This window comes from Salvelinus alpinus, chromosome 16 (genome assembly GCF_045679555.1).
Source record: "Salvelinus alpinus chromosome 16, SLU_Salpinus.1, whole genome shotgun sequence".
Lineage (NCBI taxonomy): Eukaryota > Metazoa > Chordata > Actinopteri > Salmoniformes > Salmonidae > Salvelinus > Salvelinus alpinus.
Window position 1 is genome coordinate 39,795,327 of NC_092101.1, and position 24,147 is coordinate 39,819,473.

Here is a 24,147-nt window from a genome sequence, read left to right on the forward strand (position 1 = left end):
AGGGGCCTGTTGCACAAAACTAGGTTAAGGGATTAAGCCAGGATATCTTGGTGATCCTGGCTCAATTGATCCGTAATCCGGTTGCACTAAAGATGGATAGGGGGCAGGAGGATATGTTATGGTATAAATTACCATGGAGATTTATTCTGTGGAGCTAGCCTGCTCCAGACCAGGCTAAATTCCAGGATCTATTTAATCTCATCCCTAATGTCAGTCAGCAGTCACCACAAATGGAAACCAATAGTTATTTCACTGCTCACTATACATTGTTATCACATATAACTAGACCCACTGTTATTATTTAAACGTTTGTGATCATTAATTTCAATGATTTTGGATAAAAAATGATTTTTAGATGATGTTGCTATCATTAGATAATTTACAGTTTCCCATAGACTATAAGGCTATATATAAAATGATAGAATATTAGGGCCACAGAGGGGAAAAAAACACAAGTCATAATATTGTAACCAGTTGTTTTAAAGGAGGACAGTTGTTAAAATGACAGATGTGGGGCATTTCGTGAAATTGTACTTCAGTATGGTTTCATAAACAAAGACATGCTGATGTGCCAGAATATTAAGTATCACATTGTCATAAGTATCAAAACTGTAAAAACAATATGTAGCTTTTCTGCAGAAAGAACCAGCCTCATAAATTTATGACTTTATCCTTTTTCTTCAGTGTGGCCCTAGTACTCTGTCATATAAACAAATACACATTCCATATGAATATAAAAACACAATGTGTAACATTATGTTCCTTTATTGAATAAGGACAAAACAAAGCAGGTAAACCATCAGCTCCTTTCGAAACTGAAGTCACAGTGACTCTACAAGATGGAAAGCACAGAATCCAAGCATATTATACAAAATGATACATACACATTCAAAGGTCTGTATATAACACACCCTGCATGTCTGCACACTAAAATAAATGCAGGACAAATCCATACACATCAACTGAACAGACAAATGAATGGATGCAGTAGCCTCCCTGCAGCCTTGTATTACACACAGTATACCGCACAAACATCATAAGAGGCCAAATTCGTCAAAAAACGAACCCAAAAAAACCCAAATTCCTCTGCCACCGCAGGACATATTTAACCAAAATTGAAAGCACACATACTAACTAAAATAATTCAACACATATTGGTCCCTCAGCAGCCGACCACTGTCGTCATCAGGGAAGATTGCCGGATTGTCCCAGTCCATGGCTGGTGGCACTCTGGGGGCCCTCTCCTTCCTCAGGCAGGCCACATTGTGGAGGACAGCACAAGCCACAGTAATATCACATGCCCTAACAGGGCTGACCCTTAATTTGTGAAGGCAGTGAAAGCGTGCCTTCAGGAGGCCAAAGGTCATTTCAACTCTGGCCCTGGTCCTGGCATGGGCATGGTTGTAGGCCTGCTGTGCTTCCTGGGGGTCTGTGAAAGGTGTCAGGAGAAAAGGCTGGCAGCCATACCCCCTGTCTCCCAGCAACACACCAGAGAATTCACCTGTCAACACAAAATCTCATCATTACTACCTCATAAACACAGTGATATTCTTGACACAGCCATGATGGTTATAAATAGGGGTTGTGTGGCTTACCTTGTGATAGGCACTGATAGATTTCAGAGGCCCGAAAGATTCTGGAGTCATGGACTGAGCCAGGCCATTTTGCCACAACATTGCTGATCACACAGTCAGCATTGCAGACCATCTGAAATCATAAGATGAGGAATATTACACCAATCAATGCACATCACTGGCAATGCAGAGTGTTCGTCAATGGACAATATCAAAAAGTTATGTTCACCTGAACATTAATGCTGTGAAAGGATTTCCTATTCACAAAATCGGCCTCATGGGCACCTGAGGGGGCTTTTATCCTTATGTGTGTGCAGTCCACTGCACCAATGACATTGGGGAAACCTGTCACACAAAGTAATGAGTATCCTACTATGTGTTAACAGTTGTCCTGTAATTTGTAGATCCTCTTACCTGCAATCCTATAGAACTCCTCTTTGATGTCACAGAGTCTTCTGTGGCCAGGGAAGGAGATGAAGACATCTGCTAATGCTTTGATAGCCAGACACACACTCCTTATTGTGCGGCAAATTGTGGCCTTGTTCAGCTGTTCTGCATCCCCCACTGAGTACAGGAAGGCTCCACTAGCAAAAAAGCGCAAGGCCACACAAACCATTTGCTCCACACTCAGTGCATGGCTCCGTGCAGTGCGGTGCTTAATCCTGGGACCCAGTAGTCTGCATAGATACCTGATGCCATCTGCAGAAAACCTGTATCTTTCATATAGATGGTCATCAGGGAAGGCCAGTGGGTCCAACCGGTCCCTGAAGACCCTTTCTCGCCTGAAGGCTCTCCTCAGCACAAGTGCTTCTTCATCCACCACATCTCGCACGAATGGGCATGCCATTGTCAGAGCAGAAAGGAACACACAATTTTGGGCCTTCATATAGGCTAGTGGCCACACCTGGTGCTGGGGGGGTGGGCAAAAGAGGGCGATGCCTTATAACGATGACTTGGTTGTACTGATTGCTGGGAAAATAAAAAAAACCTTAGAAAGATGCCACCGTCCTGTGTGCTCACAATAAGAGCTCATATGTCATGGCTCACTTGACTTTACGAGAATATACCTAATTTTTATTTTGAGCTGTGTCATCTTCTTGGAGCTGGGGGAGGAAAGAAAAATAATGATTAATACATTTGTGTTACAGTTAGCATACAGTGTACATTGAAGGCATATCTCACCTCCCTCTCAAGTTTTTTTATTTCAAGGTCCAGTTTCCTAATTGTCCTCTTTTTTATTTCGGACTCCAGTGCAAGATTTTCCATCTTTTTCTTCTTGTACTGAATGTCTATGTCTGCCAGTTCTATTTGGCGCCGGAGGTGGTTGCCATACAACTTTCTGATAGCTTGTGAGCTCTGTGAACACAATACAATTAGCGCAGCTGGAATTTGGCAGGATGTGGTGTCCTTTTATTAATACGCACTATGTTGCCAGGCTGGTTTTCCCACTGTATAGCATCTGGGTCCTGTAAAAGAAATTAGATTTTTTGATTTTGATGAGGACTCCTCACCATTGTAGAGTAAATAGTACTTTCACAGTCTTAACATGATACCTCATGCCTTCTGGAATCCAGAGAGATGGTCTCCTCCTCATCATCGTCTCCATCATGTGCTGTTGCTGCTGCACTGGGGCCTTCACCCTATCACATTTAATCGGATTCATATTGAAGCTAGTAGACAAGACATGCCAGGCCTACAGTATGCCTTTGATGGAGTACTCACTGGATCAGCATCGTCTGGTGCTTGTGCTGGTGGCTCTAACAGGAACACAGTGCTGCCAGACACTGCAAGGCAATAGGTAAACCAAAGTCAGACAGTCCAAATTGATTCAATATGAATGTGGTTGTATCCCATGTAGAGATGGAAGGACATACCTTGAATGAAGCGGGTGGCATCTTGGGAGGAACCTATGCTCGTCTCTTTCCCCCCAGGGATCCCCTCTAAGACGGGCCTGCCTTTATTTAGCTCCAAGGCCATGTCCTCTGCTGGGGTAAGGTCAGCCTTTGGTGACCCACCACCCGTGCCTTGTCTGTGGGTATTCTTTTTCACTGCTAAAACAGTACAGACAATGTGTGAGCAGGCACCTTCTGGGTACAATATATGCTTGTGCTTTGTTAAATATTAGTCAGGGACCATACCATTCTGCAGAATGTTCTTGTATTTGATTTTGACCTGCTGCCATGTCCGTTTTGGCCCGTTCATGTTTAATCTACACACACACACACACACACACACACACACACATTTAATGGAGTCACACTGCAAAAAATTACTTGGTATTTTTGTCTTGTTTTCAGTAAAAATATCAAAAAATTTATCATAGCTTTATACAGTGTGATGGAGTTACTTTACACAATTTCACTCATATCTGCAGTGCATTTCAATTAAAAATTTAACCGTTTCATAATTACAGTACAACTGCATTTTTGGAGATGTGAATTAAATATTTGAATTGTAATTGTGATGTTTCAGCGGAGCGGTGAGTGTGTAATTGTGCACTACTTACGCATTCAGGCGGTCTGCAATACTTTGCCACGCTTTTTCTCTTTGCTTTATCACTGTGGCGGTGTTGCCTTTCTTCTTAATTATATCTTTTACCTCCTCGTATGCCTCCATGAGGATTTGTGCTTCCGACGGGGAAAAGTACGCGGCTCTAGTTGCCATGGTAAATCAGTTAATCTGTGATCTGTGGCGGGGTCTATTTGAGTGAGCCGTGAGCGCGCACCTATCCAGGATTGGTTTCACCTGGCTTAATGAATCCGTGTCTGCTCATCCTGGCTTGGTCTTTGTGCAACCAATTAAGCCTGGACGCACATGTTTTGGCTTCATTGAGCTCAGCTGAGTCATTTATCCCGGATGTCTTAATTCTACTTTTGTGCAACAGGCCCCAGAGGTCAGATACTAATACAGAGCAGTGTTGTGAACATGCATAACAGAATGCAATTTCATACTTCTTTGTGACTTACAAGAATCATGGTTTTAAAAGGACTACTGTCACTATCACTGTCTCAGGTTTCCCAGACAAATGTAGTATATTCTATGACTATAAAGAAACTTGGATTCTGTAATGATGGGGCGGTGAGTCGGAAGCAGATGCAGGTGAAACGTTTTAATAAAACAACAAAACTAAGAACACGATACTAACATAGGCAGAACGCCGATACACAAGAACAATACCAACTGGTGAGTGAACATGGGAGAGTGACATATAAAGGGGAGGAAATTATGAAGGTAATGGAGTTCAGGTGTGAATCATAATGATTACCAGGTGTGCGTAATGATGAGTGCCAGGTGTGCGCCGTCCATAGGGTATGGGGTGGCGGTGCAAAATGGAGTGACAGCCTTCCTTCTTCAATATCCCTTTTACCCTCTACAAATCTTCCACTTTACCACCACCAAAGCACCCCCAGACAATCACATTGCCTCAAGATGGCGTCAAGCACTCCTCCAGCATCTTTACATTTTTTCTGTGTCTCACGAATGTTCTTCTTTGTGATCCGAACACCTCAAACTTAAATTCATCTGTCCAATTAATTTCCAGTGTCTATGTTCTTTTGCCCATCTTAATCTTTTATTTTTATTGGCCAGTCTAGGATACGGCTTTTTCTTCGCAACTCTGCCTAGAAGGCCAGCATCCCGGAATTGCCTCTTCACTGTTGACGTTGAGACTGGTGTTTTGCGGGTACTATTTAATGAAGCTGCCAGTTGAGGACTTTTGAGGCGTCTGTTTCTCAAACTAGACACTCTAATGTACTTGTCCTCTTGCTCAGTTGTGCACCAGGGCCTCCCACTCCTCTTTTTATTCTGGTTAGAGCCAGTTTGCGCTGTTCTGTGAAGGGAGTAGTACACAGCTTTGTACGAGATCTTCAGTTTCTTGGTAATTTCTCACATGGAATAGCCTTCATTTCTCAGAACAAGAATAGACTGACGAGTTTCAGAAGAAAGATCTTTGCTTCTGGCCATTTTGAGCCTGTAATTGAACCCACAAATGCTGATGCTGCAGATACTCAACTAGTCTAAAGAAGGCCAGTTTTATTGCTTCTTTAATCAGAACAACAGTTTTCAGCTGTGCTAACATAATTGCAAAAGGGTTTTCTAATGATCAATTAGCCTTTTAAAATGATAAACTTAGATTAGCTAACACAACGTGCCATTGGAACACAGGAGTGATGGTTGCTGATAATAGGCCTATGTAGATATTCCATAAAATATCAGCCGTTTCCAGCTACAATAGTCATTTACAACATTGACAATGTCTACACTGTATTTCTGATCAAGTTGATGTTATTTTAATGGACAATAAATGTGCTTTTCTTTCAAAAACAAGGACATTTCTAAGTGACCACAAACTTTTGAACGGTAGTGTGTGTATATATATTTATTGTTTTCTTCCGTAACACTACCACCCTTCCCTGAAATACAGTTCTTGGTGAATCAGCACTTGTGGCTTCTCAATAACACTGGGCATGTGATAAGGGCATGTGATAAGGGCATCTGTCTCAATGACATCTGATTTACAGAATTATGGGCAATTCTCTGTTTATTTCCACCCTCTGCTATCTCTGCTAATATAACTGGCAGATCACAGATCCTTCCCAAACATCACTGAGTCACCATGGCCTCTAAAGCAGCTGCTGTGTTGCTGCTGGTTTACCTGTCAGGATCTACATTTGGGATCAAGCTGACTGGAAATGGATACACTGACATTCTGATTGCTATTAACCCTAAGGTGCCTGAGGACCCAGTGCTCATCACACAAATCCAGGTAATAAATTAATGACAAAAAACATTATTTCCCCACTCAACAGGTAATATATATTTTAGGATATTTTGAATGTTATTGAGAGTGATGTTGAATGTAGGATATTGCTGTTTTTGATGTTGAAATTCAAACGCTGTATCTAACCATAGGACAGGCATGCTGTGATTGTTTAACTAATAATGAAAGTAAACCAAAACATTCAATTAGACACCAAAGCTTTTGTTTTATTCTATTTCATTTGTTACTTCAGGAAATGATTAAAGAAGCCTCCAGAAATCTACTCGATGCAACAAAGAAACATTTATATTTCAAGGAAGTCGCAATATTAGTGCCACCTAATTGGAATAAAGGAAATTACTCCAGAGCAAAGACGGAGGTCTACGATAAGGTACTGAGAGAATCTAAAACATGCACATGATGTTGGAGTCCTTTGTGCTCAGTTGAAGTCATCCACCAATGACAGAGAACAATCCTGATTGACATTCTATTAGCTTTTGATTCCTCATCATTGCAATTATTTAAATCATTAATTCATAGGAAGATACACCACACCCAACAATAGTATGTGGACACCCATTCAAATTAGTGGATTCAGGTCTTTCAGCCACACCCGTTGCTGACAGGTGTATAAAATCGAGCACACAGAAATGCAATCTCCATAGACAAACATTGGCAGTAGAATGTCCCTACTGAAGAGCTCAGTGACTTTCAGTGTGGCACCGTCATAGGATGCTATCTTTTCAATAAGTCAGTTCGTCCACATACTTTTGACCATGTAGTGTAGATTTCCAGTTATAAACTGGGTGGTTCGAGCCCTGAATGCTGATTGGCTGACAGCTATGGTATATTAGACCCTATACCATGGGTATGACATAACATGTATTTTTACTGCTCTAATTACGTTGGTAACTAGTATATAATAGCAATAAGGCACTTTGGGTGTTTGTGGTATATGGCCAATATACCACGGCTAAAGGCTATATCCAGGCAACTGTAATAGTAACCTCAACCGTAATTGTTAAAATACAACAAGGAAGACATACAATAAACTGTTTTAGTTAAGGGGAAAATTTGACAAAAATGGGCATTTGTCCAAAAAGATCAATATATAACTAGACCGGGTAGTCAGAATGTAAATCGGCATGGTATCATCTTTGCAAAATTCTAAAGTATAAGCTTTTTCTAGTAATTACAAACACTTTGAAGTATTATGGTAAAACTCGTTATTTTGTTAATAATTTGCATTGTCTCTGTTATAGGCCAATATAATAATTGATGAGCCAAATAAATTACATGGAGATCAGCCTTACACTCTGCAGTATGGTGAATGTGGATCTGAGGGCCGGTACATTCATTTGACTCCTGACTTCATGCTGAAGGATGATGTCTCTAAATACTATGGACCCAGAGGTTAGAGTCACCTGCCGTAAACTCTATCTCCTGTTACTGTGCAAGACCCAATACAGAAATCCTATTTGTTGAATTTTCCTTCTAAAACTCACTTCCAGGTAAGGTTTTTGTCCATGAATGGGCACATCTAAGATGGGGAGTTTTTGATGAATATAATGAAGAAAAACCATTCTACCTGTCAGGTTCCATAATCGAGGCAACAAGGTAATCTTTATCATTTATACAATTCCATTTTCATATTGTATCCGTTAAAGGGGAATTCCAACATGGCGCATTTCTACATTCTGTAGTGAAAAAAACATTTAATTTCAAAGACTACGAGATACACTGTGATGCGGGGAGCAGGAAAATAACTGGTTTTACTTTTGAAGGCATCATCAAATTGCACTTTTTTAGGACCTCATCTTTTTCAGCACAATCATAGAAATGCTCTATTTATATGTAGAAACTTGTATGGTGCTGGAGATAATGAATATGGGTTGAAAAGGTGTGGAATTCACCTTTAAGTGTCATAATTTGTCCCTAAAACAAGGAGTTTAAAAAGTTGCCTTTGAAAAAAACATTTAAATCAAACACATTTTCAATAGATTCCGTATTGTTTGCGGAACATGGCAAAGGTCCCAGTTAAACTGTACCTGCCCATTTTCATTGTCTGCTATGTCCAGTGAAAAGCATGGCGCACACCAAAAAAAGTTAGTAGATGTGACTAACAGCAAGTAAACTGTTGGCCTGAAGAAGGTACAGTGATGCCGAAACGTTGGCGTTTTACCCAGTAAATAAAAAATATGGTAAAGGAATTAACTTTATGTCCTGAATACAAAGTGTTATGATTGGGGCAAATCATACACAACAAATCACTGAGTACATGTCAGAGCTGCTAGGAGTACTGGGTGGAGGAGTCAAACGCAGAGAGCAGGGATACAAGAACGTGGATTTATTTCTCCAGTAGACAGGGAAAACGATCATGCCCAAAACACACGGGCGCATGAAACACGAGTCCAAGAACACAGGACTAAACTGTCCGGAAAAAATAATAAATCCATACATACAAATCCAACACCAAATAACAGATAAACAAGCCCACACAAAACCCAGCGGGCTGACTTCCCTTAAATAGCCTACCCACAAAACTAAACTCAAAACAGGTGCACCCAATCAGCCCAAACTAACAGAAACAAAAATAAAAGAAATCGATGGCAGCTAGTAGGCCGGTGACGACGACCGCCGAGCACCGCCCGAACAGGAAGAGGCACCATCCTCGGCGGGATTCGTGACAGTACCCCCCCTCTGACGCGCGGCTCCCGCAGCGCGCCGACCTAGGCCTCGAGGACGACCCGGAGGGCGAGGCGCAGGACAATCCGGGTGGCGACGGTGGAAATCAACCAGGAGGGAAGGATCTAAAATGTCTCTCCCCGGTACCCAGCACCTCTCCTCCGGGCCGTACCCCTCCCAGTCAATGAGGTACTGCAGGCCCCTCACCCAGCGTCTCGAGTCCAGACTCGCTCGTACTGTGTACGCCGGGGACCCCTCGATATCCAGAGGGGGCGGAGGGACCTCCGGTACCTCACCTTCCTGAAGGGGACCAGCTACCACCGGCCTGAGGAGAGACACATGAAACGAGGGGTTAATAGGATAGTAAGAAGGGAGTTGCAATCTATAACACACCTCGTTTATCCTCCTCAGGACTTTAAATGGCCCCACACACTGCGGCCCCAGCTTCCGGCAGGGCAGGCGGAGGGGCAGGTTTCGGGTCGAGAGCCAGACCCTGTCCCCTGGTGCGAACACAGGGGCCTCACTGCGGTGGCGGTCAGCGCTCTTCTTTTGCCGTTCACTGGCCTTCCTGAGAGAGTCCTGGACTGCCCGCCAGGTCTCCCTAGAGCGCTGTACCCACTCCTCCACCGCAGGCGCTTCGGTCTAGCTCTGATGCCACGGAGCCAGGACCGGCTGGTACCCCAGTACGCATTCAAATGGCGACATGTCAGTAGAGGAGTGGCGGAGCGAGTTCTGGGCCAACTCTGCCCACGGGACGTACCTCGCCCATTCTCCTGGCCGGTCCTGGCAATACGACCTCAGAAACCTACCCACTTCCTGGTTCACTCTTTCCACCTGCCTATTACTTTCGGGGTGATACCCAGAGGTAAGGCTGACCGAGACCCCCAGACGCTCCATAAACGCCCTCCACACCCGTGACGTGAACTGGGGACCTTGATCAGATACGATGTCCTCCGGCACCCCGTAGTGCCGGAAGATGTGGGTAAATAGAGCCTCCGCAGTCTGTAGGGCCGTAGGGAGACCAGGCAATGGAAGGAGACGACAGGACTTAGAAAACCGATCCACAACGACCAGAACGGTAGTGTTCCCCTGATAAGGGGGAAGATCAGTCAGAAAATCAACCGATAGATGAGACCATGGCCGTTGTGGAACCGGGAGGGGTTGTAACTTCCCTCTCGGCAGGTGCCTAGGAGCCTTACTCTGTGCGCATACCGAGCAGGAAGAGACATAGGATCTCACGTCCTTAGCCAAGGTGGGCCACCAGTATTTCCCCCTAAGACCCCGCACTGTCCTCTCAATCCCCGGATGACCCGAAGAAGGTAGTGTGTGAGCCCACCGAATCAATCGATCACGAACACCAAGCGGTACGTACCTCAGGCTAGTCGGACACTGGGACGGCACAGGTTCTACCCTTAACGCCCGCTCGATGTCCGCGTCCACCTCCCATACCACCGGGGCCACCAGACAAGAGGCTGGAAGGATGGGAGTCGGATCGATGGGCCGGTCATCCGTGTCATATAGACGAGACAGCGCGTCGGCCTTAGTGTTGAGGGAACCTGGTCGGTAAGAGATCGTAAAACGAAAGCGAGTAAAAAACATGGCCCACCTAGCCTGACGTGGATTCAGTCTCTTCGCCTCTCGGACATACTCCAGATTGCGGTGGTCAGTCCAGATGAGAAAAGGGTATTTAGCCCCCTCAAGCCAGTGTCTCCACACCTTCAGGGCTTTTACCATAGCTAGTAACTCCCGGTCCCCCACATCATAGTTCCGCTCCGCCGGACCCAGCTTCTTAGAAAAGAAAGCACAGGGACGGAGCTTCGGTGGCGTGCCCGAGCGCTGTGATAGCACGGCTCCAACACCAGCCTCGGACGCATCCACCTCCACTATGAACGCTAACGAAGGGTCCGGATGCGCCAACACGGGAGCCTCAGTAAACCTTGCCTTCAACTGGTTGAAGGCTCCATCTGCCTCGGCCGACCACCGCAGACGCACCGGCCCCCCCTTCAGCAGTGAGGTAATGGGCGCCGCCACTTGACCAAAACCCCGGATAAACCTCCGGTAGTAATTGGCAAACCCTAAAAACCGCTGCACCTCCTTTACCGTGGTCGGAGTCGGCCAATTACGCACGGCGTTAACGCGGTCACACTCCATCACCACCCCCGAGGTGGAAATACGATAACCCAGGAAGGAAACAGCTGGTTTGGAGAACAGACATTTCTCAGCCTTGACGTATAGGTCATGCTCCAGCAGTCGCCCAAGCACCCTGCGCACCAGGGAGAAATGTGCGGCGCGTGTGGCAGAATAGATCAAGATGTCATCAATATATACTACAACACCCTGCCCGTGCAGGTCCCTGAGAATCTCATCTACAAAGGATTGGAAGACGGCTGGAGCATTCTTCAACCCATACGGCATGACGAGGTACTCATAGTGGCCTGATGTGGTACTAAACGCTGTTTTCCACTCGTCTCCTCCCCGAATACGCACCAGATTATACGCGCTCCTGAGGTTCAGTTTTGTGAAAAAACGCGCTCCGTGGAATGATTCCATCGCCGTAGCGATGAGAGGTAGTGGATAACTAAATCCCACTGTGATTGAATTTAGACCTCGATAATCAATGCACGGACGCAGTCCTCCCTCCTTTTTTCTCACAAAAAAGAAACTCGAGGAGGCGGGTGACATGGAGGGCCGAATGAACCCTTGTCCCAGGGCTTCCGTGACATATGTCTCCATAGCCAACGTCTCCTCCTGTGACAATGGGTACACGTGACTCCTGGGAAGTGCAGCGTTCTCCTGGAGGTTTATCACTCAATCCCACCGTCGTTGAGGTGGTAATTTGGTCGCCTTTGTCTTACTAAAAGTGATAGCCAAATCGGCATATTCTGGGGGAATGCGCACAGTGGAAACCTGGTCTGGACTCTCCACCGACGTGGCACCGATGGAAACTCCCACACACCTACCTGAACACTCATCTGACCACCCCTGAAGAGCTCCCTGTCTCCAGTAAATGAGGGGATTGTGAATGGCTAGCCAGGGAACCCCAACACCACTGGAAACCCAGGTGAATCAATAAGGTAAAAACTGATCTGCTCCCTATGATCCCCCTGGGTTACCATGTCCAGCGGAATCGTGGCCTCCCTGCCCAGCCCTGACCCTAACGGTCGGCTATCTAGGGAGTGCACGGGAAAAGGTGGGTCTATCTGCACCAGCGGAATACCCAACTTACGGGCGAGTCCGCGATCCATAAAACTCCCAGCTGCGCCTGAGTCGACTAGCGCCTTATGCTGAAGAGAGGGGGAAAACGCAGGGAAAAAAATAACCAAAAACATGTGACCAACAGGGAGCTCTGGGTGAGTCTTGTGCCTACTCACCTGGGGTGGCCGAGGAGTATTCCGCCTGCCATCTCGACTCCCAGATGGACTCCTCCAGCACCGGTCCGAAGTGTGTCCTCTCCGGCCACAGTAGGTGCAAGAGGAGCCACCTCCTCCGGTCCCCCTAGATGCAGCTCCTCCCAACTCCATCGGAGTTGGAGCGGGAGGGCTGGGAGGTGGAATTGACAGGACCCCCTCTGAACGCCCGCGGGCAGCTAGCAGGTTATCTAGACGGATCGACATGTCTATCAGTTCATTGAGGGAGAGTGTGGTGTCCCGACAAGCTAGCTCCCGGCGGACGTCCTCCCGGAGGCTACAACGGTAATGGTCTATTAAGGCCCTGTCATTCCACCCCGCACCAGCAGCCAAGGTCCGGAACTCTAAAGCGAAATCCTGGGCGCTCCTCGTCTCCTGTCTGAGGTGGAACAGACGCTCACCCGCCGCTCGGCCCTCCGGTGGGTGGTCGAACACCGCTCGAAACCGGCGGGTGAACTCCAGGTAGTTGTTCCGAGCCGAGTCTGGGCTGTTCCAGACTGCGTTGGCCCAGTCCAGGGCCCTACCCGACAAACAGGAGACAAGGAGGCTTACACTCTCCTCACCCGAGGGAGTCGGACGTACGGTAGCCAGGTAGAGCTCAAGCTGGAGCAGAAATCCCTGGCAACCAGCCGCTGCTCCATCGTACTCCCTCGGGGGAGTGAGACGCAATGTGCTGGTCCCAGCTGATGACACTGGAGGAGTGGGTTGTGTCGTCTGCAGGGGAGCTGAAAGGGGCGTCGGGAGACCACTCCTCTCCCATCGTTCCATCCTCTCCATCATTTGCTCCATCGCTGACCCGATACGATGAAGGACAGCTGTATGATGATGGACGCGCTCCTCCATAGTTGGGAGAGGGGTGGTCGCTGCTTCTGCTGACTCCATGAGTGGTGCGGGCTTCTGTCAGAGCTGCTAGGAGTACTGGGTGGAGGAGTCAAACGCAGAGAGCAGGGATACAAGAACGTGGATTTATTTCTCCAGTAGACAGGGAAAACGATCATGCCCAAAACACACGGGCGCATGAAACACGAGTCCAAGAACACAGGACTAAACTGTCTGGAAAAAATAATAAATCCATACATACAAATCCAACACCAAATAACAGATAAACAAGCCCGCACAAAACCCAGCGGGCTGACTTCCCTTAAATAGCCTACCCACAAAACTAAACTCAAAACAGGTGCACCCAATCAGCCCAAACTAACAGAAACAAAAAGAAAAGAAATCGATGGCAGCTAGTAGGCCGGTGACGACGACCGCCGAGCACCGCCCGAACAGGAAGAGGCACCATCCTCGGCGGGATTCGTGACAGTACAACTATTCATATTTTCAAGCATGGTGGTGGCTACATCATGCTATGGATTTGCTTGTCATCGGCAATGGAGTTTTTTTTAGGATACAATGAAACGGAATAGAGCAAATCACAGGCAAAATCCTAGTAGAAAACCTGCTTCAGTCGCCTTTCCAACAGACACTGGGAGACACTGGGAGATAAATTCACCTTTCAGCAGGGTAATAACCTAAAACAAAAGGTCAAATATTGAGTATTGAATATTGGAGTTGCTTACCAAGACAACATTGAATGTTCCTGAGAGCCCAAGTTACAGTTTTGACTTAAATAGGTTTGAAAATCTATGGCAAGACATGAAAATGACTGTCTAGCAATGATCAACATGCAACTTGACAGAGCTTGAAGAATTAAAAAAATAATAATGTGCAAATATTGTACAATCCAGGTGTGCAAATCTCTTAGAGACTCACATCTGTAATCCTTGTCAAAGGTGATTCTAACATGTATTGACTCAGGGGTGTGAATACTTATGTAAATTAGATATTTCTGTATGTCATTTTCAATAAATGTGCAAACATTTCGAAAAACGTGTTCACTTCATCAAATCAACGGAATCCATTTTGAATTCAGGCTGTAACACAACAAAATGTGCAATAAGTCAAGGGGAATGAGTACTTTCTGAAGACATTGATTAGTCACTGTCTTTATTTTTATAGCCCATTGTCTATTTATGAGCATTTCATTCAGTTTCCACTATGACATGCATCTACCAACAACTAAATAGTTATTTTTCTTAAATTATTGAGACTTGGAGTCAACCCTAACTGTACATTCAATTTATTGTTAATGTTCATTTCACATTTTTCAGATGTACCATAAACATTACAGGAAAGTACATCCACAAACGTGACCAAAAGGACTGCACCACTGACCCTGTTACTGGGTTATACACCGAAGACTGTGTATTCTATCCTGACACGCAACAGACAACCTCTGCATCTATCATGTACAATCAAGGCCTTAGTGCTGTGAGTATAAGTCTACACAGCCTTTCAACTACCTTGATATCTACCCAATGTGTTATGTAGTTGTAATGCTCAACTTACCATTTTTAACTGTAATGAAGATACGTTTAAACTAATGACAGAAACGTTTGTGTTGTGTGCACAGATAAAAGAGTTCTGTACAAAAGAAACTCACAACACTGAGGCTCCAAACATCCAGAACAGACTGTGTGGTAACAGAGGTGTAGAGGAAGTTATCACCTCACTTTCTGTAGATGCCGGTGTGGCAGTTGTGCCAACACCACCAAGTATACTACCCACATTCACTGTGGTGCAGCGACGGCAAAGGGTTGTCTGTCTTGTCCTTGATGTTTCAGGAAGCATGTCTGCAGTAAGTTTTTATGGACTGATTTTTCAAATCAAACCATATTTTATAAAAACAATTCAAAATCTGACAACGGTAACACAAATTCCTGGTGTTATTGGTGTTTGTGCCCAGGCACGTGTGTGTGTGTCTGTGCTTTTGTCTAACTGTACTGCTGCTTGCTAATATTTTATTTTCCTATAAAGGGTTCTAGAATGTTGAACCTGAGACAAGCGGCAACACTCTTCATACAGAAGATTGTTGAAGACCAAGCTTATGTTGGCATTGTACAATTTACAGCTACGGCTACAATTCGTGAACCATTGACTTTGATTGATGGTAAAGCATCGAAAGATAAGCTTGTAGGCAGTCTGCCACCATCAGCTGGTGGAGGCACAGACATTTGTGCAGGTGTTGAGAAAGGTCTGGAGGTAAATACAATACCCATAATCTATATTTATTTGGCACCGTTCATATAATACATTGCAAATTGCTTTAAATGATCACTTAAAATAATACTGGTACATAGTGCTGCAACAATCTGGACAAAAACGTTTGACACATGAATACACATATATAGTACATTTAGAAAGAAACCCATTAAAATTACATTAATATATCATTTCAATTATGCTTATATTAGGTACTTGGAGGAGATGGAGATGGTGCAAGAGGAGATGAAATCATATTATTAACTGATGGGGAATCAAGTATCAACTGTCAAAAACGTGTTAAAGAAAGTGGTGCAACTGTGCACACAATAACTCTTGGGCCAAATGCAAACATAGGAGTAAAAGAATTGTCAGACATATCAGGTAACACAGAGAGCAGTATCTTTCATAAGTATGCATTCTAAATTATATCTGAAATTCCTTCTTACTTGTTAAAATGTTTTACCTAAATATCATCCTTCCTGCTGCAGGTGGTAAATATCACAATGCTGCTGATGGTGTGGTTTCCAATGACCTTGTGGATATTTTTACTTCACACACAACATCTGATGGAAATCTGACCAAGCAGACAATCCAGGTGAGATGAAGATGCAGGGAATTATGATAAACATAATATACTATAAGTGTTTTCAGATATTTTAACATAATCTGTCATTTTTTCCAACAGCTTGAGAGCACTGGATTGAATATGATTGGTTGGTTTAATGGATCTGTATCCATTGACAGGACAATTGGAAACAAGACAAGCTTTTTAGTTATCTATGAAAGAAGTCCACCTGACATCCTTGTTTTAAGCCCCTTTACACGGACCTATGACACATCACATTTCAAACATGATGCTCCTGCTAAGACTTTAACGCTCGATATTGAAGGAACTGCTGAGGTCTGTCTGGTTGTGTTTATTTTATGTGTTCAGCTAGATTCAAAAGTTATATTTTTATGTATTATAGTTGTGTGTATTATTTTTCCCATTACTACAAGTTACTAATTTAGCCATTTCAGTTGTTCAATGTGGACCATATTATGCATTACTACAATTTCACTAGATTGAATGGTGATGATATTATTTACAATTGTAGACTGGAAAGTGGAAATACAGTCTACTAAATAAAGAGTCAGCCGCCCAATCTATGTCAATGACTGTGACAAGTCATGCTGTCAGCGAAGCTATATCACCAGTCATGGTCAAAACCCACATGAGCCAACTGTCCAGCAACGGCAGCAAACCCATGTTGGTGTATGCAGAGGTCAACCAGAAAGGTGTTCCAGTGGTTCTGGCAGATGTGATGGCCACACTAACGTCTGATAGGGGAGTCAAGCATGAGCTGAAACTGCAAGATAATGGAGCAGGTGATGTAGAGCCACAATACATATGATTTAGAACCAAAATGGAGTAGGTGTTACAAAAACGATTATTTATTTAAGTTTTAAGATGAAATCCTATTTTTTCAGGTGCTGATGCTTTCAGACATGATGGCATCTATTCCAGTTACTTCACTAAACTAACAACAGGAAAATACAGCTTGAAAGTGAAAGTACATAACAATGATGGCATGGCCAGATTCTCCCTCAGGAGACACAGTGGAGCACTTTACATACCTGGATATGTGGTTAATGGTACAGTACATTCCATCTGAAACTGTGTTTTTCATTCATGAACTGGCGGCAGGTAGCCTTGTGGTTGGAGTGTTGGGCTAGTAACCGAAAGGTTGCTAGATTGAATCCCTGAGCTGACAAGGTAAAAATCTGTTGTTCTGCTCCTGAACAAGGCAGTTAACCCACTGTTCCTAGGCCGTCATTGTAAATAAGAATTTGTTCTTAACTGACTTGCCTAGTTAAATAAAGGTTAAATAAATAAAAATGATGATACCATATTATGTATATACCAAAACATATTTAATTTGATGGATCAGTACCCATACCTATTCTCAACAACTAGCCTTATAAGGATCAAGGGTATGATTTGGGAGTTGGGATTGTAAGAATAGGTATGCATTCATATGTTTGATGACTTTGTCTTCCTAGGGCAAGTAGTGATGAATCCCCCAAAGCCCCCAGTCAGTGAGGACGACCTGCAGGCTGATGTGGGCAGCTTCAGCAGGACAGCCATAGGAGAGAGCTTCTCAGTCAGTCTCCCACCTGGTGTCCCCCCTCCAAATTTCCCCCCTAACAAAATCACAGACCTGAATGCAGAGATAGAGGCAGACAAAGTGCTGCTCACCTGGACTGCACCTGGGGAAGACATGGACCAAGGCACAGGTACAAAAATGTATAAATAATGAGCATCTCAACAACAAGTTGTGGATATATTTCCAGACTTTTTTGCTTAGATTAAAATCTGTAATGTAGGCCTAATATTCACAAAATATGAAAAACAATAACACTGCAACACCGACATGTACAGTATTTCACCAATCGTTAAATTTCATATGACATGGGGTGCAAAATGCTAACAATCAGATAATCAGTGTGCTGTCTTGGTGTATATTTACATTTATTTACTTGCCATTTCTATTTTTCAGCAACGGCCTATGAGATCCGTTTTAGTGAAGATTCGGACCTACTCAGATCGAACTTCAGTACCGCTCATCTTGTCACATACAACCTCTCACCAAAGAAGGCAGGCTCCCCAGAGAAGCTCTCTTTCACTCTCTTCTCAGTCATCAAAAATGGCACCACTCTGTTCTTTGCAGCAAAAGCAGAAGACAAATCTTTCCTGAAATCTGAAACATCCAACATTATTCAAGTGACCAAGATTGTTCCCAAAGCTCCTGTTCCTTCTCCAACTGATGCTCCTGGGGGGCCTGATACATCAGGCGCTGGTGTGAACATTACTGCTATAGTCATATCAGTCACCACAGTAACCATGGTGGCTTGTCTGATTGCTAGTGTGACAATGTGTTCAATTAAATCAAGGAGAGTTAATCATGCTTAAAACAAATGATGATGATGAGTAAATGTAGCTGCAGCTCATTGCACTGAATCATAGCAAACCTTCCTGTGTTTTTGATTAACACTAAAAAAACATATGAAGTAGAGGGAAATAAATGATCTTATCTACCATTCTTTGTTTTTTAAATAGCTGAAAGGTTAGAATGAGATCATAGCTAACCAAATTAAACTGATTGTGCTATAATAGATTGATTAGACTGATTCTCTTAAGATCTCTTTTAAAGCTTTGTGTTTGTGTATTAACCATTCTGTGTTTACAATGAAGAACATGTTCTGTTAAGGTACAATATATAAGATTTATCATAAAATTGATTGACATTAATGTGTATTATGTCATGACTGGCCTCCTCGGGTCAGGTTACCGTGGACCACAAACCTACAGAGAGATCTCTCACACCCACCAGAGGGGAAGAGATCGAGAGGTATGGATATGGGGGGGGTTTATGACACCTCACGCCCATTGTAAATCTAATGCAGCAGACACAATTCCTTTGTCCTCTCACTATGGAGAACCGGCCTCAGAACATTAACTTGCAATAAATGGACTTTGGGACAATAGGTTTCGTCAGCCACAATGGTGGTAATGACGATAGATGGAATAGGAAAATGAATGTCGTTTTTGTTATGTTATTAAAAGGTAAAGGACGATGTTATAACGAAAACATTGTAACTTTAAGAGTTTTCCTAGTATATGCTGGATGTTTGCATATTGTACGTTTCAAGACTGCTTCGATCACGTGGATTGGGATGTTCCGCATTGCATCCAACAACAACATTGACGAATACGCTGATTCGGTGAGCGAGTTCATTAGAAAGTGCATTGACGATGTCGTACCCACAGCAACGATTAAAACATTCCCAAACCAGAAACCGTGGATTGATGGCAGCATTCGCGTGAAACTGAAAGCACGAACCACTGCTTTTAACCAGTGCAAGGTGACCGGAAACATGACCGAATACAAACAGTGTAGCTATTCCCTCCGCAAGGCAATCAAACAAGCTAAGTGCCAGTATCGAGACAAAGTAGAGTCGCAATTCAACAGCTCAGACACAAGAGGTATGTGGCAGAGTCTACAGTCAATCACGGATTACAAAAAGAAAACCAGCCCCGTCGCGGACCAGGATGTCTTGCTCCCAGACAGACTAAATAACTTTTTTGCTCGCTTTGAGGACAATACAGTGCCACTGACACGGCCCGCTACCAAAACCTGCGGGCTCTCCTTCACTGCAGCCGAGGTGAGTAAAACATTTAAACGTGTTAACCCTCGCAAGGCTGCAGGCCCAGACGGCATTCCCAGCCGCGTCCTCAGAGCATGCGCAGACCAGCTGGCTGGTGTGTTTAAGGATATATTCAATCAATCCTTATCCCAGTCTGCTGTTCCCACATGCTTCAAGAGGGCCACCATTGTTCCTGTTCCCAAGAAAGCTAAGGTAACTGAGCTAAACGACTACCGCCCCGTAGCACTCACTTCCGTCATCATGAAGTGCTTTGAGAGACTAGTCAAGGACCATATCACCTCCACCCTACCTGACACCCTAGACCCACTCCAATTTGCTTACCGACCCAATAGGTCCACAGACGACGCAATCGCAACCACACTGCACACTGCCCTAACCCATCTGGACAAGAGGAATACCTATGTGAGAATGCTATTCATCGACTAAAGCTCAGCATTTAACATCATAGTACCCTCCAAACCCGTCATCAAGCTCGAGACCCTGGGTCTCGACCCCGCCCTGTGCAACTGGGTCCTGGACTTCCTGACGGGCCGCCCCCAGGTGGTGAGGGTAGGTAACAACATCTCCACCCCGCTGATCCTCAACACTGGGGCCCCACAAGGGTGCGTTCTGAGCCCTCTCCTGTACTCCCTGTTCACCCACGACTGCGTGGCCATGCACGCCTCCAACTCAATCCTCAAGTTTGCGGACGACACTACAGTGGTAGGCTTGAATACCAACAACGACGAGACGGCCTACAGGGAGAAGATGAGGGCCCTCGGAGTGTGGTGTCAAGAAAATAACCTCACACTCAACGTCAACAAAACAAAGGAGATGATTGTGGACTTCAGGAAACAGCAGAGGGAGCACCCCCCTATCCACATCGACGGGACAGTAGTGGAGAAGGTGGAAAGTTTTAAGTTCCTCGGTGTACACATCACGGACAAACTGAATTGGTCCACCCACACAGACAGCGTAGTGAAGAAGGCGCAGCAGCGCCTCTTCAACCTCAGGAGGCTGAAGAAATTCGGTTTGTCACCAAAAGCACTCACAAACTTCTACAGATGCACAATCGAGAGCATCCTGTCGGGCTGTATCACCGCCTGGTACGGCAACTGCTCCGCCCACAACCGTAAGGCTCTCCAGAGGGTAGTGAGATCTGCACAACGTATCACCGGGGGCAAACTACCTGCCCTCCAGGACACCTACACCACCCGATGTCACAGGAAGGCCATAAAGATCATCAAGGACAACAACCACCCGAGCCACTGCCTGTTCACCCCGCTATCATCCAGAAGGCGAGGTCAGTACAGGTGCATCAAAGCAGGGACCGAGAGACTGAAAAACAGCTTCTATCTCAAGGCCATCAGACTGTTAAACAGCCACCACTAACATTTAGTGGCCGCTGCCAACATACTGACTCAACTCCAGCCACTTTAATAATGGGAATTGATGGAAATTTATGTAAAAATGTATCACTAGCCACTTTAAACAATGCCACTTAATATAATGTTTACATACCCTACATTACTCATCTCATATGTATATGTATATACAGTGAGGGAAAAAAGTATTTGATCCCCTGCTGATTTTGTACGTTTGCCCACTGACAAAGAAATTATCGGTCTATAATTTTAATGGTAGGTTTATTTGAACAGTGAGAGACAGAATAACAACAAAAATATCCAGAAAAATGCATGTCAAAAATGTTATAAATTGATTTGCATTTTAATGAGGGAAATAAGTATTTGACCCCTTCTCAATCAAAAAGATTTCTGGCTCCCAGGTGTCTTTCATACAGGTAACGAACGGAGATTAGGAGCACACTCTTAAAGGGAGTGCTCCTAATCTCAGTTTCTTACCTGTATAAAAGATACCTGTCCACAGAAGCAATCAATCAATCAGATTCCAAACTCTCCACCATGGCCAAGACCAAAGAGCTCTCCAAGGATGTCAGGGACAAGATTGTAGATCTACACAAGGCTGGAATGGGCTACAAGACCATCGCCAAGCAGCTTGGTGAGAAGGTGACAACAGTTTCTGTGATTATTCGCAAATGGAAGAAACACAAAAGAACTGTCAATCTCCCTCAGCCTGGGGCTCCATGCAAGATCTCACCTCGTGGAGTTGCAATGATCATGAGAACGGTGAGGAATCAGCCCAGAACTACACAGGAGGATCTTGTCAATGATCTCAAGGCAGCTGGGACCATAGTCATCAAGAAAACAATTGGTAACACACTATGCCGTGAAGGACTGAAATCCTGCAGCGCCCGCAAGGTCCCCCTGCTCAAGAAAGCACATATACATGCCCGTCTGAAGTTTGCCAATGAACATCTGAATGATTCAGAGGACAACTGGGTGAACGTGTTGTGGTCAGATGAGACCAACATGGAGTTCTTTGGCATCAACCCAACTTGCCGTGTTTGGAGGAGGAGGAATGCTGCCTATGACCCCAAGAAACCATCCCCACCGTCAAACATGGAGGTGGAAACATTATGCTTTGGGGGTGTTTTTCTGCTAAAGGGACAGGACAACTTCACCGCATCAAAGGGACGATGGACGGGGCCATGTACCGTCAAATCTTGGGTGAAAACCTCCTTCCCTCAGCCAGGGTATTGAAAATGGGTCGTGGATGGGTATTCCAGCATGACAATGACCCAAAACGCACGGCCAAGGCAACAAAGGAGTGGCTCAAGAAGAAGCACATTAAGGTCCTGGAGTGGCCTAGCCAGTCTCCAGACCTTAATCCCATAGAAAATCTGTGGAGGGAGCTGAAGGTTCGAGTTGCCAAACGTCAGCCTCGAAACCTTAATGACTTGAAGAAGATCTGCAAAGAGGAGTGGGACAAAATCCCTCCTGAGATGTGTGCAAACCTGGTGGCCAACTACAAGAAACGTCTGACCTCTGTGATTGCCAACAAGGATTTTGCCACCAAGTACTAAGTCATGTTTTGCAGAGGGGTCAAATACTTATTTCCCTCATTAAAATGCAAATCAATTCATAACATTTTTGACATGCGTTTTTCTGGATTTTTTTGTTGATATTCTGTCTCTCACTGTTCAAATAAACCTACCATTAAAATTATAGACTGATCATTTCTTTGTCAGTGGGCAAACGTACAAAATCAGCAGGGGATCAAATACTTTTTTCCCCCACTGTACTGTACTCTATATCATCTACTGCATCTTGCCATCTTTATGTAATACATGTATCACTAGCCACTTTAAACTATGCCACTTTGTTTACATACCCTACATTACTCATCTCATATGTATATACTGTACTCTATACTATCTACTGCATCTTGCCTATGCCGTTCTGTACCATCACTCATTCATATATCTTTATGTACATATTCTTTATCCCTTTACACTTGTGTGTATAAGGTAGTAGTTGTGGAATTGTTAGGTTAGATTACTCGTTGGTTATTACTGCATTGTCGGAACTAGAAGCACAAGCATTTCGCTACACTCGCATTAACATCTGCTAACCATGTGTATGTGACAAATAAAATTTGATTTGTGTGGAAAATGTCCAGATCAAAGAGAATGGTTTTGTAAAGATGAAATGTGAAGTTAGTTGTCTAAATTGGATCTGAGTTCGTTGTCTAAATTGAATCTGAGTTAGTTGTCTAAATTGGATCTAGTTAGTTGTATAAAATGAATCCGGTCACCACTCTCCATCGAATCGTGTGTCTACACTGCTTTCATTCCTATGCTGTGAGCCCTGAGCTACAGGGCTGGCTGTTCTCAAAATACCCCTTTAAGAACAAGGGCGAGGAAACAGACCACTAAGACAAAGGACACTGACATGAGGACAACCAGAGAGTTACATACCCTGTAACCAGAGAAGTGCGTCATCAGAGAAGCCGAAACGGTCCACGCAGAGATCCCCATCGGAGACCTTTAACACGTAATTACATCATTATATTCTGACCCATGAGAGCGGCAGTTCGCGGCAAGGTTAGGGTTAAAATAATCATGGCTGAGTGGCAGCCTACAGGTCAAGATGATATGAACTGAACCGCCCCGCTCTACTTCTCTCTTTTCATTATAGTCATAATGTTTGTAACTTGTTGTCATCATATTCATACATTTTTTAAAAATGTTATATTCTTTCAGGACAAACACATTAACATATTGCATGCTTTGAATTTTTTAGATGTATTTGCTTAGTTTTACCACAGGATGGCAGTCAAGTACCAGCATTAGCTTTTCTTCACTGTCTTTTGTCTGTCTGGTCTGGCGCTTTAGTATTGTGGTCATGTCATGATGTGGGCATATTCAAAACTTTTACGAATGAAACTGGCTACTCATTTACCATTATTATATTGTTTTACTGTGATTGAAAGGGGTCTATTCAAGGTCTTAATAAAAGGCCTATTTTACACTCACACATTCATTCGTTTATAATCATATATTCTACTCATGACTTCACACTTA

The 24,147-nt window shown here is 44.3% G+C and overlaps 3 protein-coding genes across 10 annotated transcripts in view; 1 reads left to right on the forward strand and 2 right to left on the reverse strand.

The window, feature by feature from the left end:
• Positions 1 to 24,147, reverse strand: part of LOC139541501 (collagen alpha-1(XXIV) chain-like) — a 316,499-nt gene that overhangs the window by 130,189 nt on the left and 162,163 nt on the right. The gene's annotated exons all lie outside the window — the stretch shown is intronic.
• On the reverse strand, positions 729 to 4,463 carry LOC139541500 (putative nuclease HARBI1). 7 transcript variants are annotated; one of them, XM_071346200.1, is made up of 10 exons: positions 3,713 to 4,463; positions 3,449 to 3,625; positions 3,297 to 3,358; positions 3,128 to 3,214; positions 2,999 to 3,040; positions 2,757 to 2,930; positions 2,642 to 2,677; positions 1,989 to 2,543; positions 1,596 to 1,707; positions 729 to 1,501 (listed from the first exon to the last, which is right to left on the reverse strand). In XM_071346200.1, exons 1-7 carry the CDS (start codon positions 3,774 to 3,776, stop codon positions 2,642 to 2,644), a joined length of 642 nt encoding a protein of 213 aa, XP_071202301.1. In that variant the 5' UTR covers positions 3,777 to 4,463; the 3' UTR covers positions 729 to 1,501; positions 1,596 to 1,707; positions 1,989 to 2,543. The 7 variants fall into 7 exon arrangements, with proteins under 7 accessions (XP_071202301.1, XP_071202298.1, XP_071202296.1 ...); XM_071346197.1 differs by adding an exon at positions 1,804 to 1,919 and having other exon boundaries at positions 2,757 to 3,040; XM_071346195.1 differs by adding an exon at positions 1,804 to 1,919 and having other exon boundaries at positions 3,449 to 4,463.
• Positions 5,615 to 19,990, forward strand: LOC139541737 (calcium-activated chloride channel regulator 1-like). The gene is made up of 14 exons (XM_071346709.1): positions 5,615 to 6,339; positions 6,587 to 6,724; positions 7,596 to 7,746; positions 7,845 to 7,950; positions 14,582 to 14,741; positions 14,884 to 15,108; positions 15,288 to 15,512; positions 15,725 to 15,896; positions 16,004 to 16,110; positions 16,201 to 16,416; positions 16,613 to 16,883; positions 16,986 to 17,150; positions 17,559 to 17,792; positions 18,056 to 19,990. The coding sequence occupies exons 1-14, from the start codon at positions 6,190 to 6,192 to the stop codon at positions 18,466 to 18,468; spliced, it is 2,733 nt and encodes a 910-aa protein (XP_071202810.1). The 5' UTR covers positions 5,615 to 6,189; the 3' UTR covers positions 18,469 to 19,990.

Bases quoted from the DNA above. Each gene is read 5' to 3' on its own strand.
- LOC139541500 (XM_071346197.1), bottom strand. From the start codon at position 2,460: ATGAAGGCCCAAAATTGTGTGTTCCTTTCTGCTCTGACAATGGCATGC. The intron at 1,708-1,803 runs GTGAACATAACT...TTATGATTTCAG, and splicing joins TTCACAGCATTAATGTTCAG to ATGGTCTGCAATGCTGACTG. The intron at 1,502-1,595 runs GTAAGCCACACA...TTGTGTTGACAG, and splicing joins CTATCAGTGCCTATCACAAG to GTGAATTCTCTGGTGTGTTG.
- LOC139541737 (XM_071346709.1), top strand. From the start codon at position 6,190: ATGGCCTCTAAAGCAGCTGCTGTGTTGCTGCTGGTTTACCTGTCAGGA. The intron at 15,897-16,003 runs GTAACACAGAGA...TTCCTGCTGCAG, and splicing joins AGAATTGTCAGACATATCAG to GTGGTAAATATCACAATGCT. The intron at 16,884-16,985 runs GTGATGTAGAGC...CTATTTTTTCAG, and splicing joins ACTGCAAGATAATGGAGCAG to GTGCTGATGCTTTCAGACAT.